Source organism: Gossypium arboreum, chromosome 11, assembly GCF_025698485.1.
Source record: "Gossypium arboreum isolate Shixiya-1 chromosome 11, ASM2569848v2, whole genome shotgun sequence".
Taxonomy (NCBI): Eukaryota; Viridiplantae; Streptophyta; class Magnoliopsida; order Malvales; family Malvaceae; genus Gossypium; species Gossypium arboreum.
In genome coordinates, this window is record NC_069080.1 from 131,315,850 (window position 1) to 131,339,830 (window position 23,981).

Sequence of the window (23,981 nt, forward strand, 5' to 3'; positions counted from 1 at the left end):
AATTACATTGTCTTACAAAAAAAAAAAAGAAACAAGGAAGATACAAAATTGAATTTTTTTTTATCAACATTTGATGGTTTAGCAAGCTATGCTTTATAAAAGGCAAAGGAATCTAAGGGAATCAAAGATTCCAAAATCGATATTTAGATTCAAGATTTTGCATCCACATGCTTTGCTTCTGATATCTACCAACAATATCTTGATGATAATAAACTAAAAAAATACAATACAAAATCACAGCCACATTTGTTAGTATGACTATTTTGGGTAATCAAAGGAAAAAAATGTTAGCTGTTGAGCAAACAAGGTGAACAATTTAGATATTCCAGTTACGTTCAAGCACTTGACAAATCCTTTCTGCAATGGCTTCAGCACGCATCCTAGGACCATCATCTGCAAAAACCGACCATTTCTAACAACTAAGCTAACATCACACATGATAATATATGTATATAACATATACAGAAGATGATTATGTGGATTAAAAGCTATGTTAGTTTGACTCAATACATGACCCAGGGACATGCACGATTCTTCAATAACGATATGAAAATACTTGGAAGAAAAATTAAATACATCAATATCTAACATTTACATCTGAGTTCGAGTAAATTAAAACATGTCATTCTATCTAAACATGCAAAATATCCAAAACTCTTGATGAATGTTAGATACAAATATATAGAATGTACCCAAAATACCCATCTCGAACTCAGTAGAGAAAAATCTAGCATTCAAAAGGCACTAGCTTCAACCAAGAACAAGGAAGTTTCTTCAAAGGCTTGATATACTTTCTTCACAACCATATATATGTGTGTATATAACCACATTAAGGATGATTGTTTTGGCAAAGAGGATGAGAAAATAGAAAGAAAACCTTTAATCCAATAACAAGATTTGATTATAACAACATGACACATATAATTGTGATTAAAATTGCGGTCACAAACATGTTTGCAATCACATCATGTTAACGAATACTATCGCAATCAATTGCAATAAATATCCACAACAAGAAGAGCCAGAATCCTAAAACAACAAAGATAATACCACATTACAGCTGTTAAGGAATTTTCAATAACGTATATACCTGCAAGATTTTCAGTGATGACACAACAAAGTTCACCACCAGACAACTTCCCGATCTAATGAAATTTTCAAACATATCATGTCATAAGTTTCAAGATCAACTGAAACATGTGGATACCAAGTATGATAAGAAATTAAATTAAGGATTTTCTACTGCAAACCTACCACGAAAACATAATTTTTATTAGGATCAAAGGCATAGCCCATCATGGCAGCATTATTGAGTCCATTTTCAGAGGAAAATCCTGAAACATGTTACAGGTAAATATTAAGAAAAACAATACACAAGCATATGTACAAAAACATAGCATGCAAGAAATCAATACTTGAAACGATTAAAATCACTGCAACCTAAGACATTGAATCTAGCACCACTAGGAAACATCCGAAATGATCCTTGTCTTTCAATGTTGAGATACATAGGCCCAAGTCTGCCATGTTGCGCCAAGCTGGAATTCATCAACCTCTTGAGAACCTAAAGGATGAAAAGTTCCAGTCCAAGTTATATATATACAGACACACACAGAGATAGAAATGAAGAAAGTGGGTTAATGGTGTATTATTTAAGTAAAGAAAAAGTTGAAATCTTGAACCTCTAAATATTGGGTAACAGCTAGTGTTAAAAGTGCATAAAGTTCTGCTATTATCTACAAGAAACAATGGAGGAATCACATACATTGTTTATATTCACTTTTCTTGCTACACAAGCAAGCTGAGTCCATAAACAAAGGCATACCTTTTTCTCCGTTTTTAAATGGTTTTCTTGTTTTTTGGCTGCTTTTTATATTAAGAGAGAGATTGTGAGACCTCGTCATCCTCAAGGAGTAAATGGTCAAGCATGAAGATGATAGGAAGACCACGAGTCGATGGCGGTCAATCATGAGTTGATTATGAGTAGTTTCATGTTATGAAATAAAAATCTTAGCTAAAGCTAGTTGAACACTGTGTTTTAGGGCTGAGGGTTTAATGAAATTATAAGTTTTGATGTTGAATGAAAATGGTGCGTATTGACGGTTTGTTACAACTGCTCGAGGAACAGCCCTATAACAGACTTTGTAACTGCCAATTCTCAGCCATAATAGAAACTGGCATGGGAAATGAGCAGATATGCCATTTTGTGAAGGAAATCAATTCTTTCTTCTTCCTCAATTCTCTTTCTCTTCTCTCTGTTCCTTTCTTCCTCTATTCTGTTGAAATTATACATCACTTCACCAGCATTCATCATTGTGGACGTATCTGATCTTCAGTCTCTGGTTTACTGCCCATGTAAAGTTATGGAAAGAAATGCAAATTTAAAAGGTTTTCTTGCTATAGTCTATGCAATTTCATGTGTGCGTGAAAGGAGCTGAAGATTAATAGAGTAATACTGATATACCAACAATTCATTAATTGAAGTACTATCAATATTATCAACAAGTAACAGAATTAAGTGAGTATACTAATATCGTCTAGAAAAACAATTTAATTAATAATACCATAGGGATGGCAACAGGGTAAAGTTGCTATTGCTATTTATATCTCTGCTGCTAGCTTTTGACGACTTCACCAAGTAAACTGCAATCACTAGTGTTGTTCTTATTACCTGCAAATACACAGCCAACAATCTGAATCCATATCCCCATTTTATGAACAAATGCATGGTGTACCATTTGTTTCAAAGCCAAATCAATTTTCTTAATTTTTCTTGAAGTAAAACCGTACCTGACACTTATATTCAACACATATTCATGTATTGGTATGAAGATATGACATTCTTATCCTATATTCATATCCGTGCTCAAGTAACATAAGCTGAACCCGCAAGATAACTGATTTAACATCGCATTGCTGCTAGCTATTGATGATTTCACCAAGTAAACTAAAATCACAACTGTTGTTCTTATTCCTTGCAAAAACACAGTCAACAATCTGAATCCACATTCCCATTTTCGGAACAAAACCATGGCGTACCATTTGTTTTAAAGCCCAATCAACTTCCTTTACCATCTTCCCCTTACAAAAACCATGAATCAACTTCTTGTATGAATCAAAACTAGGATTAACCCTCTCGAAAACCATTCTCCCCATAATCTCCTTTGCTTCAATAAACCTCGCAGCATCAAGCAAACCATACAATACCTCTTGATAAGACCCAGCATTGGGATAACACCCTTTCTTTTTCATAATTTCCAACAGCTTCACACCTTCATCAATCCTACCTTGTTTCCTAAGACCTGAAATCAAGATATTAAAGCTAACAGCATCAGCATCGATTCCTTCCGTTTCCATCCTCCCCATCAACTCAAAAGCTTCTTCAACCTTCCCCTTATCGCACAACCCGTGCATTAAAGTAGAATAAGTTCTAACATTAGGCTTACACCTTTGTTTAGGAAATTCATCGAGCAGTTGGAATGCAAACTCTAATTTCCCATTTTCACACAACCCTTTAATGAGAATATTCAGAGTACAAGCTTCGATTTCAACACCCAAATTGGGAGCTTTTCCATAAACCTCGTGAACAACATCAAAGAGTTTGTTCGATACGAGTAAGCTCAATACGATATTGAAGGTTTTAACACTAGGCCAAGTCCCATATTCTGGCATGCTAAAAAGGATCTCGATTGCCCTTTTGATTCGACCTCCGACATGCCCATACTTTTTAATCACATTCTGGAAGAATTCATCGGATAAACGACAGGCTTTTTCACGTTTGAGCTTTTCCATTATATTTTCAATGGAATCAAAATCCTGGGCATATGCGAGCTTGTTGATGAGCAAAGTGAAGAGAGGTTCAGTTGGTTTATAATCCTTGCGAGCTGAGTATTGGGCTAGGACTGAAATGAGAGAGTTTGGATCTTTAAGATTGTCAAAGATTTTGAGGATTTCGGTCGGGGAGAGCCAGTCTTTGTGGGTTAGTTTGAAAAGGGGTGGGGAAGTGGTGTGAGTTGGTTGATGGTAGCTGGAAAATGAGGAGAAAAACGAAAGGGGTTTAAGAGATGAGATTTTAGTAGTGATTGGATGGTGAAAAAGTGAGGGAAAATTTTGGGGGGAAGAGCTTTTGACAGAAGAAAGAAGGGAACGTGAAATCATGCGTTTGGCCATTGGAGAATGTAGAAACTGGAGAGCTAAAAGCTTTATGCCATTCGCACTATAATCGTATATAGGGTAAGGGAAAGGCTTAATACTTGTTTTGTCTCCTGTAATATAGTAAAAATCTCATTTTGACCCCTGTAATATAGTAAAAATCTCATTATGACCCTTTTCCTCACTTTGTCTGTTTACTTTCATTTCGTCCATCATGTTAGTCTATTGATCATTTTCGTAAATCCCATGTGTTAGGGTTCCTATATTATAGTATTCATCCATATATTTTAGCCCTCCACGTAGCCGCAATCAATTGGCTTAAATGATCACACACGAGGATTACTGTAGTATAAGGACCAAAGTGAGAATTTTATTATTAATTAAGGGACGAACACGTAAACATGCACTAATTTTTTTATATAGAAATGGTCAATTGATTAAAGTGATAGATGAAATGAAAGGAAAGGGCGCAAAGTGATTGGAAAAGTAGTAAAAGGTTGGAAAATATTAAGAGATTGTATGATGCAAAACTTAAATAATTTATCTACTGAAATTTTGAGGTGTATTATTTTAAAGTAATGAATCATTGTTATTTACAACTATATATTATATCTCTTTGAAATGTACAAATAAATTAATGGGCAGAATGTTTATGAATGTCAAAACTTTATTTTTGCTTCTTCTTCCCTTCAAGAATTGGTTGGATTTGGAGATGCCTATTGAAAGCCTGGTTGAAAAGGAATCGAGTTTGGAATGCTGAAATGATCGGAAGCCATGCCAATATAGCAATCGGAGAGAAAAGGATCGATCCCATTCCGTAATCATATGCCTTAGCTAGTACCTCAGTGAACTGCCAGAGTCCGGTGTTCTCAATAATCGGCCTCACAGCTTGAGCAACCTGAAGGGAACTAAAATGTCAAGAGGGAATGAGGCAAAAGATGCAACTCTAGACAAAAACTATATGCCGATCCTCTAAATATGTGAACAAATTTAGAACAAAGCTTGGGCATGCCCGTATTTGATACTTATTCTTGAATTCGAGTAACATAGTCAACTAGACATACCAAAATCAGACCCCATCCAGTCGGCAGAAATGCAAGACAGCAGACAAGTAAATCCTTGGACGACAGTTCACAGATGACTGAGAGAGTGATAACAATGGTGAAAACACTTAGGAAGAGGAATGCTTTAAAGAACCTAAACATCAGATGGTAACGAGCACTGAAGAGTTGCCTTCCAATGTTCACTGCCTGTATGTCATGTAGAGATCGAGTTATCCATGCAGAAAATTCAAGGCTAATTCGGAATTTTCAAAATAAAACTCAATATACTTGAGCATTATGATACTTGAATGAATTTTACCTTGACCGTCAGGAAAACTGCAAGAATCACAACCCAGGAAAGCACATAAACCAGGAAATTTTTGCTCTGTTGGGAGATGTCAAGATGATACACCAAGCCATACTGATACAAGAAGAACCGAATCGAAAGAAGAATTTCGAACAATCTAGCACCATATCCTGAACGACGAAGGTGAGCTTGTTCATCATTCCACCAAGATTGCCAACTCTTGTTTTGTTGAATCCCAATACCACCTTTCTCCTTGATCCACTTATTCCAGCCTTTCCAATCATCTACAATCTTGTCCCAATCGAATCCGGAAGGATTAAAGAAAAATGGTGCAAACAACCAAGTCATGGTCATGAACCAAACAGAGTACGTGATTAATACATATGCCATGCTACTCTGGTAGGACCTCCGGAACAAATCGTAAACCACTAACAGGAGCAACAGTTCAAATCCTTTAACAAAGTGGCTTCGTGAATACAATCTGTAGTTCTCAGTAAAGCTGGCATGAAACACCACAACCTTACGTCCGGTAGGTATATACTTAGCTCCGCCATACATAATTGTCCGACCAAAATGATGGGTTTTTGTCCCAAGGGAAAAAGTGAAGAAAACAGCAGCCAACTGCAGTTGCATAAGAACAAAATCTTTAAGGGCCGTAAGAAACCCCTTCTCAAGTCCGATCTCCATTACCATCGGTAAGCCAGTTAAAAGACCAAGCTGAATAAACGATTGAGAAGCAAGAGCAGTTTCCAATGATTCAATGTTTTTCATTCTAGCCTCAATGAGGAGTGCCTTTTCTAGTCCACTAAGAACAAGGTATAGTTGTCCATAGAGGAACACATAAATTCCGAGTACAGAAATCTGGTTTTTTACAGATCATAAGACGGGAAAGGCAAAAATCAGAAAAGCATCATACAGAGATAAATAGGAATCGAATCAGGTAACCTTGTTTAGTGTGAGAGAATTACCAGACTGCTGAAGTAAAATCCAATGGTTGTGAAGTAGCAAGATAGCATCCTAAAAAAATCAAATCGACGACCAAGACGGTGTATGTCACGGCTTAAAGTTTGTTCACTATTCCCATTAGCAACTTTGGCCTCAAACTTAGAGATTTGATTAAGGCCTACATCACGACCTTTGCCAACTTGCAGGTACTCGTGATATGTAATACATCCCCGTCGCAGGGTCGAGTTGAATCCTACACAAGGTATCAAATATATTTCACTGCAAGGAAACCACAAGTCTAGGACTAAATGGTTGGTATACAATATCGGAATTCACAAAACCTACCGGCAAAAACATCCTCACTCAAGTTTATTGTTTTTGATGCTTTGCTTATTCCACCTCTTGTCATGTGAAACAACCTATCAAATACATCTGGATGCCCATAGTGGAAGCGAACCCTGTATATTAATTGCAAGTGAAGAATAAAGCAATAAACACATTGGTTGATATCAAGTAATTATAGAATAGAACAATCTAGGCCTTAGGCTAACAAGAAGTAGTGAAGAAACACTGACAAAATGGCATCACAAAGACACCCAATTCGGTAACTTTACCAAGAACATGAAACTAACTCCTACTTCCACCAGAGGTGGCTAGGTGTTAAGGGTAGATAAGGGTCGACTCCTGTTTGTATATTTGATAAAAAAAAATATTGTAGATATTGCAAAAACAAGATAAGATTGCTCGAAATAATAATTCTGTCGATGTTAATTTGTCGAGTACCGGCATGTAGATGATAGCAGATACAAGAAAGACACATGCAGTTGATTATAAGTAGCATGAAATACAGCATCAATTACCTGAGAGGATTGGCAAGAAGCCTTTGACCAATGGTGACAAAGCTGGTTTCCTGATATGACATAAACCATGCTAAAGAAGAAACACTGCAGTTTGAAAGAATGTAATTCAGTCATTAAGGAGACAAAAAACTTCCGGTTTCACATAAATGAATGATGGATTCCTCCACAAAAAATGAAATATGACGATATAAAAACTAAAGCCACTTTTGCTTGAAATAATATCTCATATCTATAGTCTAATTCCTCTGTGATTCCTTATGTTTGTGTCGAAGCATCTACCCTAAAACTAAGGGATAACTGTAATATAAGACCACTGAAAACCAAATACTTAACAGCTCTGGGATAATACCACTTTAACAGTTTGTGAAGTTGGTTTAATAGAGATTATATTTGTCCTGTGTTCGAGTTCTCAGATATTGCTAGGTTGTTTCTCATTCTTGCTCGGTCCTTACTAAATATTCATGCATTAGCTAATACATGAAAACATGCCCACTGACAGATTCTTATTATCATTTTTATGAGTTCAAAGGATTAAACCTTCCAGTGAATATGTGTTCCCTCAGACCAAGTATTGTAGGAGGGCGCCGCCCACGGTTATGATGAAACTCTTGCAGAAGATTTCTCACTTTAAGAGCTTCTTCCAAATAATTGTCCTGAAAATTTGGACCAGCATGAGACTAGAAATGTATGCAAAGCAACAAATTTTCAGTTTTTGGAGCAAGAACCTACTTGGTTCATGTCAATCGTTTGGAGAGCTTCTCCACGTGTGAAGATTATGGCATGGTTTTGATTTTCTGGCTTCCCTTCACCAATGATTGGTGGACCAGGAAGCTTTATGCGATAGATTACCTGTAGAAGGATACCAATGAGATATGCTATAAGACTGCATTTTAGTATTGTTAAGAACAGGCTTTTTCTATTCCGTCTTATTCATAAGAAATTACATAAATATTTATACACATAGTAAGCCTAACTTAGGAAACTCTATACTAGGAAACAGACTAACTCTAGGGATGCTGTCTAAAAAAAAACAGCCTTAAAGTTAGGGATAGTAATCAGTAAAATATTTACAGAATCCTATCTGATACACTTAAATATTCCTTAATTAGTAAACTGTAATCTGACAAGTATAGAATCACAAACAGGGCATGTTAACAGGAATTATGACATTACTAATCTCCATATGATCACTTAATTTAAGAATAGATATAAATAAGCTACTCAGACTTAGAGGTGAGGTTCAGATACAGGCATGTGTTTGACACAGGTATGCTCATTTTTTTTTTCTAAGTTCTTCCATGTATTTGGAGGATTCAACCCACATACGCATGTTCAAATATTTGTTAAAAAATGGTACCTCAAGAAAAATAGAGAGTCAGAGTAACATGGCATACTCCAAGTGGACAAGTATGCTTTTTGACGTTATACTGCGAATGTTATTGAACCCAATCTTGCTAGACAATAAACTGACACGGCATTTATATTTCTACTTCTTGAGCAACTTTATTTTTAATTCCTTAATCTCAAAAGGAGGAATTGTGTACTAATCCTGTGTTGGCATGCATTTTAGGTATTGGTACACAATTCCTCTAACTGCGACATCTTACTTGGAGCAAAGACCAAACATATCTTTCCATAGTAATCCCTGAACTTTTTCACTTTTCTTAAGTAATCCCCTGTATTTTTATGATAACTAAACAAATCCATATCCTTTTGACTTATAACAAAATAATCCTTTATTTCATATGAAAGATTAATTTATGTTAATGGCTTATTTATGTACAAATTAAAGGTTATAGACTTATTCGGGTAAAAATTAAAGGTTGAGGTATTATTTAGGGGCAATAAAAGTATAAGGGCTTAATTGGTATAAGGGCTTAATTGGTCCTTGGTAAGTGATAAAGTTTAGGAGCTTTTTTCTTAATTTAACATCAACCTAATAATGTTTAAACAACTTGATTGACTTAATACCTGATCAAAAGTACCAACAGCTTTTGCCAGAATAGAAGAATAAACCTTTTGAGGCTTATCTCCTATTATTTCTTCTTTCTCTTCAATATATGCAACACGTAGAGCTGGATACCTACAGAGAAGAAATTGCATTTCGTTATTTAGATTTCTAACATACATCTTATGTTTCAATATTTATGCAGTTTTATCATATTTAGATAAGTTACCTTATCATCAAATCCTTTACGTCTTCTGCACGAGGGTCCCCAGAAGATTTATGTGATCCGAACATTTGACAAGAGACAACATACGTGAATTTCATGTCTACTAAGGCATCTAGTTCCGCAGATGACTTGGGATTATTTCGTTCAAAAACATTAACATCCTGGACAACGTCTGGATAAGCACAAGTAGCCACGAGGAAGAAAATAAGAGCAATAAAAGCTGATTAGTTTAATTATTCTCATTAATTTATAACCGTATGCTGATAGAATACCTATTAAACATCAGATTACGAGCAGAGGATCATTAACCTTTATACTCAGGCATTTCAAGAAGTGCTTGTAATTTTAAGGCTTGTCTATAGTACATAATTCCTCTAACTGCCACATCGAAAGGAAAAGAAATAAATTAGTAATATATTTACAAACAATTCAAGCTTCACTGGCAAGCTCGTTAATATATTTTACTAAGAAATTTCAAGCACCTGTTCTGCTTAGCGTTTGGCCACGAAAAGAAGCCCACTTTCTAATCTCTTCCTCCTTTTCATCATCTATTAGTTCATTAAAGTTTTGATATCCCATACGCTCCAAAAAGTTCTTCCACTCATCTAAGAAAAATGAAGGAATGTTATGCACGTGGAGATGTATACAAATGGATTTTCAATCTTTGTTACTCAGACACAGTTACAAGTATCAGACACAGATATGTGGCTCACACAAGTATGCTCAGTTTTGTTTAAGACTTTCCATCTATTTGGAGGGTCCTATGTACTTATGTCTGGATAAGTATCAGACCTGGGTGTCGGATGTGGTTACTTTCAGAAAAATAAAGTCGAAGTAACACAGTTTTCAATATGATTTTCTACAAAGATAATATTTGATTACCTGGGAAGATTTTTTGCATATAGAAGATGATAGAAACTTGTCCTTTGCTTGATTGTAGCTCCTTCATTGAAAAATTGACATCCTCCATATAATGGGGGGTCATAACACTGTATTAAACAGAATATGTTGGTTCAGAGTCTAAAAGGCTTGTTACTCTGATGAAGCAAGGTTGTAAAGGATACATTATAGTACTTCTTAGTTATTACAACAAAAATTCCCATCATAGCACTAAGGCAAGTAACTGACATTGGCAAAAGTGACAAATACAATACATGGACAAAACACAAAGAACAACTTGACATCTTTATCTTTTCACGCAGCACCACAAAGAATGCAATTATGAACCAAAATTCACGTTGAAAGATCGCTAACTTTATAACAGAGAGTAATACAATATGAGTACTGTTAATGGGAAAATATTACTGAAAGAGTCAAATGAAGAGGATATGGGAAACTGTTTACATATACGTAGCCTACTTAAACTGTTATATACTTACAATTTTGTTAGCATAATCACAAAGCACAGAGAAATTAACTATATGCTTTATACACATATAATAATATGATGTTCTACCAATAGTAAAGGCTCATGGAGAATTGAAAATCCCGTCGCAGAAGCACATTAATTTATATCCAACACAAGAAACAAAATTCGAGAATTCCATGTAACTTCTATCTAAATAGATAATACTTCAATTAATTTTGCATGATAAGTAGCATGGTAACCAAGGTTAGGTTCAACCTGTGCCTCAGTCCTAAAATTTTGAAGACTATCATCAATCAGAGTCAAGTAACCAAGAGACTAACAACAAGAGAAGACAATTCAACCTGAAAGACATCATACTGCACACTTCAGGAGCACTAGGCATATCCATAAAGAGTGAAGTAGCAAAGAACGAAATACGCCTTCGGGCTTCTAAGTTTGCAGGCATGTCCATTGCCTTATCTTTGACAGTAAGCAATAAATGCAACCGCTGAATCTGTCATATAAAGATTCAAATTCAAATTGTAAGTATATATTTCTCTATCAGAAGCCTGTAAGGCTGTATATGCTAAATATATGCATAAATTGTATGCAGGCTTACTATGGCATAAATACATAACATGAGATCTCATCTTTCTACAAGTCATTTCAATGCTTATCATACTGAAAAATTAGCAAAAAACCCTATTGTGAAAGAACAGATGAGAGGAAACCATCACCTGTTCAGTAAGAGGGCCATCATCAGGCAAAGGAAAACATATAGAGGTCTTGCTAGCAGCAGATTCAAATAATTGTGGTTCTCTCTTTCTAGAGAAAAAAGTAAAATCATCCACAGCTTCTTGGGAGCATTCTATCAAATCCACTACTCTGCATGCATTTAAAAGATGGATTTCAAGAAGTAGAATACAATTTATCTCTCAGAAATGGTACGAGAGAAGAGTCCAAGCATGAAACCTGTGACCGTTTGCCATCATATCATTTGTTACGAGCTCAAAGATATCTTGGAGTACTTGCACAACTTTACCATTTTGATTTTTATCTCCCTCAACCTATATTATACCATTTAACAAGTTTTGAGATTCCATTTACCGGTTTTGGTAGGGAAAATGGGGGCAATTATTTGCAGCTTAGCTTTAGTACTATAACACTTACTATTAATTCAAGCAACTCCACAAATTTGTTTTGTAGAGCCGGAAGTGCACTCATCTTGAAATCTTGAAGAAAAGTTGATTCTTCAATGCTTCGCTCAATTTCATTCACGATGTTTGATACAACCCTGAAAAGGGAATACAGGTTAACAAATTAGGAAGGCTAGAGAGCACTCATAATTTCAAATTTATCTGCCTAACAAGAAAAACAAGACTGAAACATTTTATTAAAGAAAAAAAAAAATTGCCACAACAAGAATGTCATACAAAGGAATAAAACATGCATACATGATGTTGCTTATGTTGATTCTTACCTCTTTTCAAGGTCACCAACAATAAGAACTTCAAGGATGTACTTCACCGACTCATAGCACTCCTTTACAGAAAAGTACATGTACTCATCTTTTCTAATCCTTTTAAAAAGTTTCTCATCCTTCCCCACAAAATCTCTTGCAATGCTTAGTGCTGTTGAAAACTGAAAAACAGAGCAACATCAAGGAGGAAGACCAATGGTGAAACAAAAACAAAAAATATTTTCATATGAAAAACCATACCTTATTTGCAAGAAGGAAAATAGGCCAGCGAATAAATTCAGGAAACAGCCCAGATGTAGGTATCGTCATCAAATCCATTTCCCTGTTGTCAAAAGAAATGTTTCAGAGTTAATTAGTATGATATTTCCTTGAAGAAGCATTCATGCAATGGAAAAAAACGAACCTGTTGCTTATCAAGTCTTCCGATCTAAAATTACTGATAATTTGGTTCCAGACTAGAACAAACTTCTGATCTAATACCTCACTTTTGGACACCTGCGCTAACATCAGTTCAATAATCAGAAAGGGAGAAAACAATATCCCCTAAGAATTTATCACTGATATTCCAAGTTTTGGATCTCAACCTTGCAAAATATATTCTGGAGTAAACTTTTTGTTCTCTTTTTTGATGGTGGTGGGATGAGGCGGTTGAATGCAGAAGGCAAGGAATGAAATCTACTTCTCAGCATTCCCAATGTCCGGATCTATATAACACGTGGAGTTAGTCTACTGGTATGCTGCTTATGAAAGAAAATAAAGCCATACCTCACCAAGATGATGCAAAATGCCATAAAGTCCTCCACATACTGTACAATAAACAGAATACCATATTTGTGTGTCCATGAAATACACCTGAGATAATTTCCAAAGAGTGTATGAATGATAAGGATTAAAAAGCAATATTGAACAAAGTAACTATGACTGATTTACTTGTTAAAATCTATAATTTCAGATTTCCTTTTTCCTTTAAAAATTTGTCATCAAACAAGGTAATTAAGATCCAAGAACTAACTTTGCCTTTTCTTTTCAAGCAGAAAACTGCAGTTTCAGATCCTGCCAGAAAATATGCTCATTCAATGGTGAGATCAGGCAGATGCTGTTTTCATCATGTAGATAAGCAATACATTTATTGATTGGAAATGAGTTTTAGTCCAGCTAACTTCCTAGGTTAAATAGAAGTTGTCAATCTTTGGGAGAACTTACAACTATTATGGGAGCCCACACTGCCACAATAGCACCAACATTGCTCCTGACTGGAAGAGAATACAAATGTTCTTTAATAAAAATACAGCTCAAATTTAGCTCTTAAAAACACACACACACACACACACAAAGTTGAAGAGTACCTTTGGGGAAAAGCTCATGCCAGTCATATGTTTGCACACCAATTTTCATAATTTCTCTTGTTGGTGCTATTAGGGGTTTTATCTGCATTGTTTAATTAGTAGTAAGAAATAAAAGATTGGAAATACATAAGCACATTTCTAACCATAACCAAACTCAGAAAGAACAAGTTTTTTATGTATACAAAACCAAAATGCTTAGCACTAGCTTTATATCCATGCATCAAATAAAAAGATCATATTGTCAGATTTCTCGAATAAATTTTGTTTATTATTTCTAGTTTCATCTCATAAAGTAGATTCTGAAATGAAAAATGTAAAGAACATTTGGCATTTTACAACAATCACTAATGAATCAAATGGCTTAGGCCACCACAAAAGAGAAAGGTGAAAATAGTACTGAAGATGAACCATAGCAACATGGTGCTGGTTAACAGGGCAACAGGATTGAGCTTTTAATTTTAGCTACTGATTTGTAGCAACCAGTAGCATCAGTTCCAAAAAATCATGATGAGCATATGTAATGACATAAGAAATTCCTAACTATTAGATTCTCGGTGTTATGTCACATGAAACATGAGTCTAAATAAGTTTTGTATAATAAAGTAGTATCTATGTGAGTCTAAATAAGTCTTGTATGATATAAAAGTATCTCATGAATAATTTTATGATTATGTAATCAGAAAAACAAATGCTGCATTTTAGCAGCACCGTAGCTTTCCCTTCTGTTTTTAATGCTATATATTAGCTTCTCACCATAGAATTACAAGCAACAGTTTGAGAGATGCTGGATCTTCCTATGTTAACTGAATTCATCTACTTAAACAGTAAAAGCATTCACTGTTCATGCTATTGTGATCTCTTAACACAGCATGAAGCAGTTATATTGTTCCTCACCTCAAAACTGTAGCTGAACACTAACTTGGTTGACAGCACTAGCATCCAGAAAAAGGTATACCTACATTGTAATAAAAAGACAAATATTAGGGGTGATTTTTTTTAAATGATGCTTACTGAACTTCGCAACGAGAGCATAGATCATACTTGAAAAGAGAAATTTGAGTCTCTTGCATTCCCCGCCCAACATATAGTCTAGGCTACAAAATGAAAAGAAATTTAAGCAATATTTGCCAAGTTTAATACCAATAAGCAATAAGGTTAAAGATGAGAAAATGGACCAAAAAAGAAATAGTATGGCATAAGCTGAAAATCATATGCTAAAAAAACTTTTCAAGTAATTAATGAAAATGAAGCTATCAACAGTCAGGATGAAAGTTTACGATAAATTCACAAATATGGATGGGAAAAATGGTAAATAATAAATCAAGAGAAAGCAAGGGATCATTCTACAAAAATGTTCTTAGCAAAGGAACAGCCATTTTTTTTAAGAGCTAATTCTAGCTTCCAAGAAAACAAAATTTATCTCGAATAATTTGTTAGAATAGTTTTACAACACAAACAAAACAAGAGCTTTTTACTTTGTGTTACCAAATTTTATCTGTGTTGACTATGAATATTAGAAAGGAAATTAAGGTGTTTAAGAAATATTTGAGAACAGTTGTTTACTTAACTTTAGCACTTTACAGGGAATTTCAAGTAACAATTTTGGTATGGCTTAAGCAGCTAATAATTCATGTTTTACTTACATATTAGAAAAGAACAATCAATTATAGTAAGTATTATTATAGTTGGAACTTGTTGATCGTGTTACTATCTTACAACAGCATATTGAATGATTCAATATAAAAATACAAATTTTAACCAGAAAGAGGATTTAAAAAAAAGAATGATCTCTACCTGTGTCCACCTAGATATAGTTCTGCAGATGCTCCAGTTTGAGATTTCAATGTACTTGCTAACAGCCGGAACAAAAAATAAGACTAGATCAACTGCATTAGTTATTAGGTATACTACCACAAGAACCATAAAGGGAGAATAGCACCATTCTCCAATCCAGCTTTCATTTTGTGTGGAATAACAAGTATATTTCCTCCTAGATTGAGCATAAACAACAGGAAGAACAATGGTCCATATCACCGCATAAGCAAGCCTTAGCAATTGTATCCGTTTTTGAGATAACTCCATGGTGTTTCTTGCTTTCCATGTGAAGGTAATATCAAGAATTGCTGCAGGTCCAATGATGCATAAGATTCACATTCTTTGTGTACATATTCATGCATATGCATACATCTGATGGATGTATTTGAAAGAGGCATACAAACATACAGATAAATGTATATATGTGTCCATGCATATATGTGTTCACGTATGTATTAGCTGATACCTTAAAATTCTCCAATGAAATTATATCCTTAATCTATTTTTCAGAAAAGTAAATCATTTGCTCTACTAGATTATGCTCCTTAAGTTGCATCTATTCCTCAGGGAAAATTGTTTGAATGTGATGTAAAAGGAGGGGGGAGCGGGGAGAACATTTTTATTGCATTCCTCTTCAGAACTGGTAATTTCCATGTTCATTACTAAATGTATATAGTAAGCTATTTTAGCTCATACCTTGTATGAGCTTAAGAATCGCAGATGTTATGAAGATGCTCATAACATCCTCCAATATTACGGCATCAAACACTTCAAGTGGAGATCCAACATCATGGCAAGCCATAATTATCATTGCCTGAAAAGGAAACCAATCTGATGATCCTAACCTAGTATATATATCACAAGTAGCAGTCATCCAGTAAACTAACCTGAAGGGATAGTATAAAAAAGCTCCACATCCTATCAAAGCTCCTAAAAACTTGCCAAAAGGAACGGATCTCTACAAAATTTGTCTTCCCCAACCATTTTGGTTCACGATTCTCCTCCGAAGTTACCTGTTGGAGAAAAAGCAGCACAACAGAGACAGAAATGCTGGTCATATGTCAATTATGTAGTTAGAAGGCAGACAGTCAGACAGAGATACAAGAAACAAGAAGAGATATGAAAGTCTTGTAAGTCAAGAACAATGAAGCACAACTAATGTGAAGCCATCTTCAGGATATTTTACCAGAGCCAAATTCAAAACACGTAATGATACACACTTAAATGCTTGAATGGAATGTGCTCGTATCAAGACAATCTTGAACACCAAGATAGACGACAGAATTTCTAGTCCTTGTCCTGCATAGTATGATATCCTGAAGATGGCTCATTCTCAAGTCTAATGACTCATTCTCAAGTTACTTGGCAAACTTTTCAATCTAAAAGAGTTAGATATTGGCTCTTTGTGAAGTTCTTCAAAGCATATCAAAGCAATGTTCTTCACCCCATCCCCTCCTCCCACTTCTTTTTCGAATCACTTATCAATGAAAATAATTTAGTCCTAACATCGAGAAAACAAGGATTACAATGATCAGCTTAGTACAGCTGAATATGTTCCCTGGAATCGTCCAAGGCCAAACACAGCAGATGGCTGTTACACAAATTTTAGATAGTAAGAGTAATTTAGTCATTCATGGAGAGGGTCTCTTACATCGTTTAACCCCTGTTCTTCATCTTCAGTTTCTTTTTCCTTCCTCTGTTCTCTAGCACTCCTAGAAGTCTTAACTTTGCTCTTCTTAGGAGAACTTGTGCAGAAAAAATCATGTTCCAGACGCATAGGCCAACCTATTTGGAAACAATCAGGAGACCTGAAGCAATTTTGAGAGTTATAGTTACCCCTATGTCTTAACTTCTTGAAATAATGATTTCTGGACAAGGCAAAGGAGAAAGTCAATGTAAAAAGTAAAGGAAATGAAAACCTAACCAGAAAAACTCATTCAGGTCATCATAGTTCCTCCATGTAGTATGGTCTGCTGTTCCACATTTGTTTTTCTCAGCTTCCTTCAGTTTCAACAAGAAAATTAGATACTTCAAGGGAACTGGAAGGATGAGACTAAACACTAAGCAATACCTTACGTATGACTTCATATATGGGGGTAACCACATTGCTAAGGAAAGACTCATGGCTTCCACCATACGCTGGCTCGACTGTGTCACCAGTTGTCATACTAACAGCACCAGTTAACATACCGTGCAATTCATATGCCATCTGATTTAAAGCCGCAAAAGGATATCACAGAATTGTCAATAATTGCAATTACATGCAGTACACTTATATCTTAAACGGAGTTCGCTTAGTGAATAAATCCTCATGCAAAACACCAAATTATTTCAAACCTAAAGTGAAGTTTACAGGTTAATTACTGCACCTATTGATGATTGATATCAATCTATTCCATAACAGTCTAAGGTTCAGATAATTAAATCTTTAATAAAAGAAAAATAGAATAGATTTGTGATTATACAATAGTCAATTTCCAGTACAATAACTATTCTAATGCTTTCAGTTTTAAATTTCCTATTAAAGCATCCAACCTAAAAACCAATTGGCTATAGGTGGAGTGGAGGGGCCCAACTTTAATATAAGATCACAAGAAACCCAATACTTAATCAATGTGGGATAACGCCTCTTAATACTCTTCATCACAAGTAGCTTATTGAGCCTACTCATGTACAACCTTACCAGGGATCATTAACCTCAGTTTTGGTTAGACAGGAAGAACACCTAGTACAACTTGGGCTCCGATACCATGTTAAAACATCCAACCAAAAATCAATTGGTTATAGGTGGTGGGGGCCAACTTCAATATAAGAACACAGGAAGCACCAAAATTTAATACTTAGCATGTCCTAAAGAAGAGAAGATATGTGATAGACATATTATGAAGTAACTAAAGTGATATCATTGATTGTTATAGCTCTTCCAACATCCAAACGAGACATAATCATTGTCAAACTCTTGCTGTTTCAGTCATCTGCAATTATCTGAGTCTTTCACTAACATGGTTTATGCTCTCTATACTAGAACCATGACTGAATTCTACAATAAGGAATTAATCAACAGAACTAGATTTTTCATCTCACATGGTGAAAGATATAACAAAGACATTCTGGCATAAATCGCAGGTTCGCAGCCTCTCCCCAAATAAGAAGATAAAGACCTATATATAGAATTTTATATTGCTGAGCATCTTGTTTGACACAAGGCAACCTGCAAGGAGAAATAATACAGTTGTTTCATGAAAGTTGAAAATCTAAAAGGAAATCACTGAGAATCTTCAGATTAAAGGGATTAATGAAACTTAGGCCTGGCCTAGAATTTAACCCTCTTGAGAGGGTTGAGGTCTAACGTTCATACCCTCTTTGATTCCTTAGACTTCTTTGTTATGTAACAATAAAGATACAGAAGAAATTAACGGCAAAGAAATGAACAGAAACTGATTAAATAGAAAATTAGAAATTCCATTCACTCTCTTACCTGATATTGCTTTTTCTGACCAAAAATTTGCACCAGTTTGTATAATTTTTGAAAAACTTTCTCATTAGCTCATCAATAGACGCATCAATTGTCTGACATCATAATATGCAAGTCATATGCAGAGAAATTTTAAGCCAAAAACAGTTTAAAATTTAAAACAGGAAAGAAGCTAAATCACCTTCAAGGCCAACGCTTGCTTCCGAGAGTGCCGAGAAAGCACATTAGCAAGGAGTAGAACAAGATGTTCCCTCTGGTTGGCTACATTTTCTTTCTGAAAAACAATGCACAATATGAATTTCACTTTCTTCAATGCATTAGGAACACAAAGAACACCATTTCATAACTGTTAAATCATGTGTCCTCCCATGGAAAAGAAACAGAGAAATAAAAAAAGATATTTCAGAATACCTGGAACCCAAAAGAATACTGAAGAAATTCAAAACAATCTATGAAAGTCCCACGTTTTGGAAGGTTCTGGGTTGAGGGTAAACCACGGACATTACGAATAACTTGAATAGCAACTTTAATCTGCAAAAGTTCATTAGTTTGTGAACAATCTATTCCTTGCAACCACATGTCAACATGAATATAAATCGATATATTGAAATTCACTGCAAAATTGACCAGTTTCTCCAACTGCAACAACGCAAAGGTTCAACAGCAGAGGAAACAGGTGCTGAAGTTTTTTGCAAAATCATGTGACAACTACCTCTTAGAGACAAAAGTGGAAAGAAAAAAGAAAACCAGAGTGTATTCGTGTAGTGTCAGACCTCAGGAAATTTCATAATTGCTTGCTGAATACCTCCATGATCAAGTGGCAGAATATTGTAGGCAAACAACTCAGTTCTAGCTTGAATGCTCTCTCTGTCAGCAAGGGCCTTCAAAGGAAAAAAGAGATATAACATAAGATGACAAGTATAGTAACAAAATCCAGATATTACAAAATACTATGGTAAGAAGGCTAAATCATAGGGGGGAAATAGAACCTGAGGACCAGCTATAACTGCCTTTAGTACGTCATACAACACAGAAGCAATTCTACATGCATCTAGCAACTTCTCTCCATGACTAATCCAGAAAGAAAAAGGAAACAGAACAAAAGTGAATAACACGTTAGTTTCATGTAGAGGACATATATATTGCTATATAAACAAGAGCAAAGCATCAGCAGAATTTTGCATTTTACCTATTTTCCAAGTCAAATGCTTCCGCATGTTGGCTGATATATCTCCTATTTTCATCATAAACACGTTTAAGTTCTCGTGAGTCACTCTGTTCCTTCCTCTTTGTTTTTGAAGTTTCTTCATCCTAACAATCATATAAAGCAAGCAAGGGATAATAAATTAAATAAAGAAATAAACATAGGGTTAAAATCCCGAATGGCCATATACTAGGAAAAAAATGAATAGACGTGAGAAATACATGCAGTTTAACTGCTAAAATGAATTTTCTGGAAAAAGCATTTTATGGGGAATAACTGAAAACTGATTGTGGAGCAAAGGTAGATAAACATGACTCTAACTATTAGCAATTAGTCATTTTCAACAACTTCAATTTTCTTCTAATTAAATTTATCATATCTCATCACCACTATTACAAATCAATTTCTTTGCATCTAGCGATGCTTCACATGCAGGTTTGTGCCCTTAATTAGCCTCAAGATATCCCTTACAATCTAAAATTTGTGGTATAGGATTAACTTGGGGGTCAGTAGCAGCATCCTGAATTAACCCCATTTGATGGGATGCTTTAAAGAGATTTGGATAGGTGGGTCTGGAGTAGCTCTACTGAGGGACTGATCCATTAACAGTTTTCTACAAAGCTCAAATAGACACAAAGCCTCATCCTTGGAACCATGATGCTGCTCTAAGTTTACAAATTTCTCGTTGGTTACTTACATTGTTACCTTCCTATTGGAGAACTATGTTACTTGGACTTCCCATTTTATTCAAATTATGTATAGAAAATAGCATGCGGATGCTTTATGCACAAATGAGGAAAGTAATGAACATGAGATCAAGGCACCTCATTGATAGCGTAATGACCAAATATAAAATTGACTAACAATCATCTTAGCCTATGTCCTCTCAATCAATGCGAAAAAAGCTACCTAAATAACCGACATTATAAATTTAACCGTGGAAGATGAGCTTCAATCTTAGCTCTTACACGTTCAAGCCTTTGAAGAAGCATGGTTTTAAACTGTCTAACTTTCCTTCCTGTTGAATTACGGTCCAAGTTATGTGCTATTTCAAAAGCATGAAAACGACCTGCCACAAAAAGCAACATAATTAGAGCTGAACGCATTATATACCTTCACTCTAAACTTCATAACAAATATATTGAATGAATACTGTAAAATATATATAAATTATCAAATGAGATAACCATCTTGAAGCAGTTAATAACATAGCATATGAGACCTGATAACAGATTTCAACCCAAAAATACTCAAAAGCCATAACTTCATAACCCCATAAAATCAACAGAATTTCCGGTCTTCAAAACACAAACATCTCATTAGACAAACTATATGGTCAGTATATAAACTAGAAACAGCCAAAAGAGCAACCATAATACTGCTATTTTGATCTCTAAATATCTATACTTACAAAGATAAGCAACACGAGCGGCTTTCCATTCCAACATATTAGCAACTCTAAGAAATCTTTGGATTTCAGAAGCCAAAGTAGAAGGCAAACTTTCACTGTTAAACACTTCAGGAACATACCCACCACTTCCACTACTACTACTTTCACCATAATAAGTAAGTGATTTTACAACACCCTTACTCCCTTCATCTTCATCGTAAACGACTGGTTTCTTGTTGGGTTTTGGTTCTTCAATGGGATCATCAACAGGGACAATCTCATTCGACATGTTTTCAGCAGTGGTAAAAAGGGAAAGACTAATGAGCGTAAAGGGTATATAAGGAGTGGGATTGTGATGGTTTTGCTTTGGTTTTGGTTTTGGCTTTGGCTTTGCATTTTGCTTTAAAGTTTGCTTAATGGGTGTGTTTTCTGCTTTTTTGGGGTGGGTAAATGGAAAGATGATTTGTGAAATTTTGATTGTGTGATTTGGTGTTCAAGCTTTTTCCTCCGTCTCTGCTTTTGCTTTTTTGAATCTTTTGTGTTTTTTATACAAAGAAAACAGAGAAGGGAGAAGAAGGGGAGGCTTTTAAAAGTGTGATGCATGGCTGGTTTTTTTCTTAGTTCTATTAAATAAAGAAAAGTAAACTATAGAAGAAAACAGAGAAAGGGACTAAATGATTAAACTTTGTCTCAAGCTAATTTCAGATTAACCTCCCTAATTTTACACTATTTGAACTACCCCAGCGAATCGGTTCAGTCCGGTTATATAATTTTTTAATTTTTAATTATTTATTTAATTATTATTTCACTACTAATGAACTCAATTGAACTAAAAATGAGTGAATTAACATTTTCAATCATACGAAATTGAATTATAATTTTTTTAAAGGGATTAACATAACATTTTTCATTTTAGAAGAGAAGTGCAATTTAATTATATATTAAAAGATTAAATTGTACATCACGCTTATTAAAATCATTCCTAGATTCAATTATTAAAACACGGGATATAAATACAATAAAAATATATAATATTTTTGTCAAAAACATATTCGATAAATGAATATTTATTTCACACAAGTTTTTAAACTCTATAAATGAATTGAAAGTGTAAAAATTTCACATTTATTTGTATATTTAAATTTTTATTTTTACTGACACTAATCATATTCTAAACTCTATAAATAATGTTTAAGATAATTTTCATTAAGTTTATTAGGATTGAAATTTAGGTTCTAGCTTTATTGGGTTCTGTTTAAATTTATTTTGATGTAGGTATAAATATATTTTAATTATTAATTTAATTATATTTTGTAATAATTATTTTTAATTATAATTCTTTAAATATATATAATTTATATAAAATACAAATCATCGAAATACATACACAACCTTCTGAATTAAGATTAAATAGTTCAAGCGAGTCAAATTTTAGTAATTTAATACTTTATTCAAATAAATCACAAACTTAACGAAGTTTTTTATTTTATTTTAATTGTTATTAAAATTTTCAATTCACAAATTACCAAAAATCTAAAATAAAATCGAGTATGAAAATTAAGTTCACCATTTATTACGTAAACGAAAAATCTTAATTAATTTAATAGTTATCTAGTATACAACTCAAACTTTAAAAAATATAATTTCATTGAATTTGATATAAGCTTCAAGACTCAAAATTTTCAAATCTAACTTCAACTCAAATTTATTACAACTTAAATCTGTTTTAACTCGATAATAAAATTAATATATATATATATATATATATATGATTTACAATAAAACTAAAAAGTTAGTAAACAAAAGTTTTGATTATACTTGAGGCCAAAAAAAAGGTGTTGATTATACATTAAGAAAAAGGAAATAAAAGAGAAAAAAAGCATCAAACCAAGAGAACCATATGTGAGTTCTCCATAGTTTTGTTTGTTTTTTTTCTCTTTTATAGAGGGACCCTTTTCTTTTATGGTGCCCATTCTTTTCTTTTTCCATTAATTATTAAATTAATTAATTTACTTGCAATCTGCCCAAACAACTTTTACAAATTGGGAAAAAAAGGAAAAATTTTGGGTAGATTTTATAATTTGTGTATTTATGGTGTCTGCGGTGGTTTTTTTTTTAATTATGTAAATGTAAATATGATATAAATTATTTATATGATATTAAAATTCTAAGTAAAAATATGATGTTTATAATAAACACCATATATTAATCATATTTAAAACATTGTTATATTATTTTTGTATTTAATAAAATTATTATATTCAGATGACATTTTTGTGTTATATCAAGTTCATGTGGAGATTAGGTATGGTACGATGTGTTTAGGTTACTTTTTGTCTCAAGCTACAATATTGTTATAGTATCTAATATTAACTCCACTATTATTTTTACACCAACCACAAGTAAACGCATCGCTCATCCAAAGTCACCTTGAGTCTTAAC

The 23,981-nt window shown here is 34.1% G+C and overlaps 2 protein-coding genes across 8 annotated transcripts; both read right to left on the bottom strand.

Moving 5' to 3' along the window:
• Nucleotides 1-142: 142 nt before the first annotated feature.
• On the bottom strand, nucleotides 143-4,386 carry LOC108465145 (pentatricopeptide repeat-containing protein At3g14580, mitochondrial). Of its 6 annotated transcripts, XM_053021539.1 has the most exons (8): nucleotides 2,791-4,321; nucleotides 2,565-2,671; nucleotides 1,826-2,347; nucleotides 1,683-1,736; nucleotides 1,441-1,564; nucleotides 1,255-1,334; nucleotides 1,091-1,145; nucleotides 143-393 (listed from the first exon to the last, which is right to left on the bottom strand). In XM_053021539.1, exon 1 carries the CDS (start codon nucleotides 4,168-4,170, stop codon nucleotides 2,920-2,922), a length of 1,251 nt encoding a protein of 416 aa, XP_052877499.1. In that variant the 5' UTR covers nucleotides 4,171-4,321; the 3' UTR covers nucleotides 143-393; nucleotides 1,091-1,145; nucleotides 1,255-1,334; nucleotides 1,441-1,564; nucleotides 1,683-1,736; nucleotides 1,826-2,347; nucleotides 2,565-2,671; nucleotides 2,791-2,919. The 6 variants fall into 6 exon arrangements, with proteins under 6 accessions (XP_052877499.1, XP_017620957.1, XP_052877500.1 ...); XM_017765468.2 differs by having other exon boundaries at nucleotides 1,826-2,671; XM_053021540.1 differs by having other exon boundaries at nucleotides 1,416-1,564; nucleotides 1,826-2,671.
• A 305-nt stretch (nucleotides 4,387-4,691) lies between these two features.
• On the bottom strand, nucleotides 4,692-22,236 carry LOC108465143 (putative callose synthase 8). 2 transcript variants are annotated; one of them, XM_017765459.2, is made up of 41 exons: nucleotides 21,561-22,236; nucleotides 21,118-21,218; nucleotides 20,135-20,256; nucleotides 19,935-20,016; nucleotides 19,719-19,826; nucleotides 19,357-19,476; nucleotides 19,127-19,219; nucleotides 18,949-19,040; nucleotides 18,555-18,681; nucleotides 17,542-17,679; nucleotides 17,395-17,471; nucleotides 17,122-17,278; nucleotides 16,358-16,483; nucleotides 16,167-16,284; nucleotides 15,450-15,778; nucleotides 14,697-14,749; nucleotides 14,550-14,610; nucleotides 13,656-13,737; nucleotides 13,513-13,562; nucleotides 13,075-13,161; nucleotides 12,894-13,013; nucleotides 12,713-12,804; nucleotides 12,550-12,631; nucleotides 12,310-12,470; nucleotides 12,000-12,123; nucleotides 11,802-11,896; nucleotides 11,567-11,714; nucleotides 11,192-11,343; nucleotides 10,364-10,470; nucleotides 9,964-10,086; nucleotides 9,791-9,859; nucleotides 9,485-9,653; nucleotides 9,279-9,390; nucleotides 8,037-8,156; nucleotides 7,845-7,960; nucleotides 7,308-7,391; nucleotides 6,793-6,905; nucleotides 6,471-6,700; nucleotides 5,515-6,363; nucleotides 5,217-5,402; nucleotides 4,692-5,050 (listed from the first exon to the last, which is right to left on the bottom strand). In XM_017765459.2, the coding sequence occupies exons 1-41, from the start codon at nucleotides 21,826-21,828 to the stop codon at nucleotides 4,820-4,822; spliced, it is 5,874 nt and encodes a 1,957-aa protein (XP_017620948.1). In that variant the 5' UTR covers nucleotides 21,829-22,236; the 3' UTR covers nucleotides 4,692-4,819. The 2 variants fall into 2 exon arrangements, with proteins under 2 accessions (XP_017620948.1, XP_017620949.1); XM_017765460.2 differs by lacking the exon at nucleotides 21,561-22,236 and having other exon boundaries at nucleotides 21,059-21,181.
• Nucleotides 22,237-23,981: the final 1,745 nt, after the last annotated feature.

Coding starts and splice junctions, on each gene's coding strand:
- LOC108465145 (XM_017765471.2), bottom strand. CDS start 4,170: ATGGCCAAACGCATGATTTCACGTTCCCTTCTTTCTTCTGTCAAAAGC.
- LOC108465143 (XM_017765459.2), bottom strand. CDS start 21,828: ATGTCGAATGAGATTGTCCCTGTTGATGATCCCATTGAAGAACCAAAA. Junction 16,285..16,357: donor TTTTTATACTATCCCTTCAG/GTTAGTTTACTG, acceptor TTTCCTTTTCAG/GCAATGATAATTATGGCTTG. Junction 12,632..12,712: donor GAAGACTTGATAAGCAACAG/GTTCGTTTTTTT, acceptor TTTTGACAACAG/GGAAATGGATTTGATGACGA.